General features: G+C 63.3%; 1 protein-coding gene across 1 annotated transcript in view; it reads left to right on the top strand.

The window, feature by feature from the left end:
* The first annotated feature begins 1,726 nt into the window (after positions 1-1,726).
* Positions 1,727-4,858, top strand: part of GPR132 (G protein-coupled receptor 132) — a 5,529-nt gene continuing 2,397 nt past the window's right edge. Inside the window, exons 1-2 of the mRNA XM_024130955.1 lie at positions 1,727-1,810; positions 2,396-2,588. Of these exons, the coding sequence (XP_023986723.1) occupies positions 1,727-1,810; positions 2,396-2,588 (277 nt within the window). The remainder of the gene's footprint in view (positions 1,811-2,395; positions 2,589-4,858) is intronic.

Below are 4,858 nucleotides of genomic sequence, written 5' to 3'. Positions count from 1 at the left end.
CTCTGTCTCGTAACAGGGAAAATTACTTCAAAAATTAGCATGCAAAAGTAGACTTCTCGAGGGACTTTCCTGATGGCGCAGTGGCTAAGACTCCGCGCTCCCAATGCAGGGGACCCGGGTTCGATCCCTAGGCAGGGAGCTAGATCCCACATGCTGCAACTAAGAGTTTGCATGCCGCAACTAAAAAGATCCCGCATGCCGCAACTAAGACCCGACGCAGCCAAATAAATTAAAAAAGAAAAAAAAAGTAGACTTCTTGAAAAAAGAACTAACTCAGAAACAATAAAGCCGGAGGCTTTCCATGAAGACATCAGGAAGCGCCCACTTGTTAACTGTCTTGAAGTGCTAGAAAAGAACCACGAACAGGGCTGAAGGAGAAGTGGAGGCTCTGGGGTCTACCTGGGCCTCGTAGCCTGCCCACTTCCTGTGAGAGACCCCGTGCCGAGCCACAGCTGCCCCACAGAGCCTCCATCCCCCCCCCGGGGGCTCGTGTGCCCCCAGCCCAGGAGACTCCTTTCTCGAGCAGTCAGAGCCCTCTGGGTGCCCCGTGGTGGGAGGGGCAGGCTCTCTCCTGTGCGCCGGGCGGCTCGGGGCGGGGACTGGGCGCGGGCAGGTGAAGACGGGAGGCCACGTGCCAGCCCTGTGGCCCCAGCACGTAGCATGTGGCTGCGCTAACTGTACTGAGTCCAGTCGGCACCCTGGCGGGGGGGGGCAGCGTTGGCAGGGGTGGCTGGCAGCAGCGAGGGGCCCCCAGGCCTCACCTGGGCCTCCACTTGGGTTTTGGGTTCCCTCGCGCTCTGCCCCCCAGAGCGTGGCGAGACAGGGGCGGTGCTGGGATGGGGCGGGGCGGTGCTGGGGTCCGGGGGGTTGGGCTGGCGCCTTGGAGGACTCGCGTGGCTGAGAGGGACGGGCCGTCCAAGCAGGGCCAGCCTGGGCAGACAGGTGTCGCCTTTCTCCCAGCTGAGCAGCGCCCTGCGCGGCCCGGTGCCCCCCGCGCACCGTCGGCCCCTCCGCTTGGCGCAGCCCGACTCCCGTGTGGAGGCCGACGGCCGGGTCTGACGGCCCCCGACACCCTCCGTCTGCACGTGGAAGGAAGCCCCCGTCCCGGAGGTTAGGGCCATAGGTGGGGGCCCACGAAAGGGACCGCCTTGCGCCCATCGGGACGGCCACTGTCAACACCAGAATACCAAGTGCTAGCGAGGATGTGGAGAAATGGGAGCCCCCGTGCGCTGTCCTTTGGAATGGAAGATGGAGCAGCTGCTGGGGAAAGCAGCGTGGAGACTCCTCAAACAGCTAAAGTAGAGAATCACCATACGGTCCGGCAATCCACAAAAAAGAAGTGAACTTGGGACTCTTGCCTGGCGGTCCAGGGGTTAAGAATCGGCCTTCCGATGCAGGCGACTAGGGTTCGATCCCTGGTCAGGGAACTAAGATCCCGCATGCCGCGGGGCAGCTAAGCCCACGCGCCACATCAAAGAGCCTGCGTGTGGCAGGCAGCTAAGACCCAACGCAGCCAAAAAGAAATAAAGAAGAAGTGAACACAGGTGTGGAAGAGGTATTTGCACACCCGTGTTCATGGCAGCACTACTCACAAGAGCCAGGATGTGGAAGTAGCCCAGGTGTCCATCGACAGATGAGTGGAAAACCCTAATGTGGTCCGTCCACACAGTGGGCCATTGCTCTGTCCTAAAAAGGAAGGATGTTCTGACACGTGGACCCTGAGAATATGATGCAGGCCGAAATAGGCCAGTCACAGGATGACACATTCTTTACGATCCACTCCCAGGAAGCGCTGGGGGAGGAGTGGGCAGTGAGTGTTTAATGGGGACAGAGTTTCAGTTTTGCAAGATGAAAAATTCTGGAAATGGATGTGGTGACGGTTGCACAACAACGTGAACGTACTTAATGCCGCAGAAGTGGACACTTAAAATGGTTAAGATGGCCACCTTTATCTTATGTATATTTTAGCAGAAGTTTTAAAAATTGGGAAAAACGAGTGAGTGCCACAGAAGGGTGTCAGGAGTGCACCGGGGGGCCGACGGCTCCGTCCCCCTGGGGACCTTCGCAGCGCGCCTCCAGCCGAAGAACAAGCACTGCTCTCGGCCCGCCTCGCCGTCCTGCCGCTGATTTCTGCAGCGGGTCGCGCTGCGGGGGGCGGGGGTGCCTAAAACCATGCACGGGCACCGGGGCTGAGCCCCTGGACGGCTGCCCGCGGCCCCACGGCCGTCGGCGTCGGGACGCACCGGGGTTTCCTTGGCTGTTGGATGTGCGTGTGCCAAGGTCCAGGGGTCTTCAGCCTAAGCAGCTAAAGGGCTTCCAGGCCTCAGGGGTCACTGGGCTGCGGAACAAGGGCCACGTCCTCCGCTGTCACTGAGGCCACCCCGGGCCCGTCCAGCCTGCTGTCCGCCGCCCTGGCCGGATCACGGGGCCACCACTGCCAGAGGCTGCTGCAGCCAAGCGGCAACGTGGAGCCCCGCCTGCGGCTCCCGCTGACCCCGAGGGGCTGCTCCGTCCGCAGTCTGCTGCCGGAGATGCACCGGGCCTAAACGGGGCAGCGTCCCCCGAGGCCAGGGCACAGGCTCTGGGAGGTGCGTGGCCCCCCCCCGTGGCCTCCCCCGTGCTCCTGTCGCATGGCAGGTCCCGGGGGCGGGTCAGCAGGGAGAGGGTCCAGGGAGGCTCTGGGCACAGGTCAGGCAGTGGGTGCTGGGGTCACCGCCACGAGAGGGACCCCGGAGAGGCGGGCTGGGCGGGAGAGGGAGGGCGCCTGGGACACGCTGGCTTCCTTGCCCACGTCGTGTGGGGTCCCTCAGCCCGGGGAGCCCCCGGTGCGAGTTGCCGCGGTGCCCGTGGATCCTTAGACGGGGGCCAGGCGGCTCACCCCCACAGCGGGGCGCTTTGTCCTGTGACTCACTCCTTGTGCCCTGGGAAACACCTGGTGGGGAGGCAGGAGAGGGCACCCCTCGCAGGTGCCTGGGGCCTGGAGCACTCCCCCTCACCGGCTTCTTTCCCCCTGTTGCGAGGGGTGGTGACTGGTGTCCCAGGCGGGGCTTAAGGGGAGGGCAGGTGGGCATCCAGGTCCCGCCTTCCTCCTGGCTCCTCCCTGACAAGCGGGCCCTGGAGCTTGGAGGAGCCCTCAGTGCCCGTCTGTGGTTCTTCCCAGCCCCCCATCCCAGCAGGGACCCCAAAGCCCTGGTGAGCTTCCCCTTCCCATGCCGTGGCCCACCAGCCCGGCTCTGCACGGTCCCGGTGCGAACCCCGCACAGCCCAGGTGACACATCTGAAGAGCGTCGTGACAGCTTGGCTGAGCCCACGGGGCTGGAGGAAAGTCGGAGCGGGCAGCGGGCCGCGGGCTGTGGGCCGCCCCGGGTGCTGGGACGCCGAGCTCGCTCTGAGCTGGGCTTCATATGACGGCTGACGGTGGCGACTGTCCCGCGTAACTGACGCTTAGAATCAACAGAGGGACGCCGACAGGCCTAAGGTTTCAGGGCTCATTTCATATTTATGGACTGATTCCTTATCGTTTGTTTCCGGAGGGGACAGCAGGTGAGCCCTGGCGCCCGCGTGGGGAGGGCGTGGGCTCTGAACTGGGACACCTGCATAGGGACCCCAGAGTTCAGCCCCGCTCTGAGGCCTGGATGGAAACCAGCCCTGGAGTAAATCCAAGGACTCCCGCCCTCCGGCCACCCGAGCTGGGGCAGAGGTCCCAGGAGGCCGGCTCCAGCCAGCCCACAACCCCTCCCTCGTTTCCCACTCAGGAAACGCCCTCGGATAACGCCCCATCAGGCGTGAGCTCACAACCACCTCAAGACGTGCGAGGGAGCCGGCCTGTGGGCGGCCGCGCAGGCACCGTGCCGGGCGCGGGTCCTGCCTCCTAGACTGCAGGTGCTGGGAGGGTCACGCACAGTGACCTCAGTACGTTGGCTGAACGTCAGGAGATCAGAGGCGGAAGGAAGAACATGAGCAGAGAACAAGAGACTCGAAAGGGAGCCAGATGGAGTGTCTAGAAATGAGACGTGATCCCTGAATTTTAACGCAGTGAATGAGCAAAAAAAGAAAACCCGCCAGTTAGACACAGATACAAAGAGCTCACAAACTCAAGTTCAATGTCAGTAGGTTGCCTGGACAGACGGACGGTCCTGCAGGATGGGGGAGCGGGGGAGGGTGCAGAGCGAGGTGAGGATGGGGCGAGAGGACCAGCACGTGCCTGACCAGAGCCCCAGGAGGCAAACAGAGGGGCACCCGGAGCGCTGGGGTGTACAGAGTCTCAGATTCAGGGGTCCGAGGGCACGGCAACTAGACAGCAGGCGGCCGCCGTCGCAGCTTCAGAAGCCAGAAGATGGGCTGCAGCGGGGCCGGAGCGAAATCAGACCCCTGGGGGGGACCGTCCTCCAGAATCGGGGTAAAAGTGCATCTCAGATGAACCAAGGCTGGGGCAGGCTCTCGTCCACAGGGCTCGCGAGGGCCGTCTTCAGGGAAAGGAGGGAATGACCTCGGAAATGCAGCCGACGAAGGAAAGGGAGCGGGCGGAAGACCGGCCGACGTGTGGGCGGCTGTGAACAGGGGTAGGCGGCGCGGAGTCACGGCGGCCACCACGGCAGGAGCAGTGAGATAATAACACCTGAGCTAGGAGGCTAGACAGGCCGAGGGTCCACACGGCTGACATAACCGGGCCAGGACTGCACGTCGGCCAAACGCGGGGCCGCTACAGCCACAGCGCCCCAGGGTTCGTGCCCACGCAGGAGGTGAACGTTCTGACCGACTTTAGACGCTACTAAATACGCACATTAAAACGTCCAGGGTTGGGGGCTTCCCTGGTGGCGCAGTGGTTGCGCGTCCGCCTGCCGATGCAGGGGAACCG

This window comes from Physeter macrocephalus, chromosome 11 (genome assembly GCF_002837175.3).
Source record: "Physeter macrocephalus isolate SW-GA chromosome 11, ASM283717v5, whole genome shotgun sequence".
Classification (NCBI taxonomy): Eukaryota; Metazoa; Chordata; class Mammalia; order Artiodactyla; family Physeteridae; genus Physeter; species Physeter macrocephalus.
This window is presented reverse-complemented; position numbering and strand designations above follow the sequence as displayed.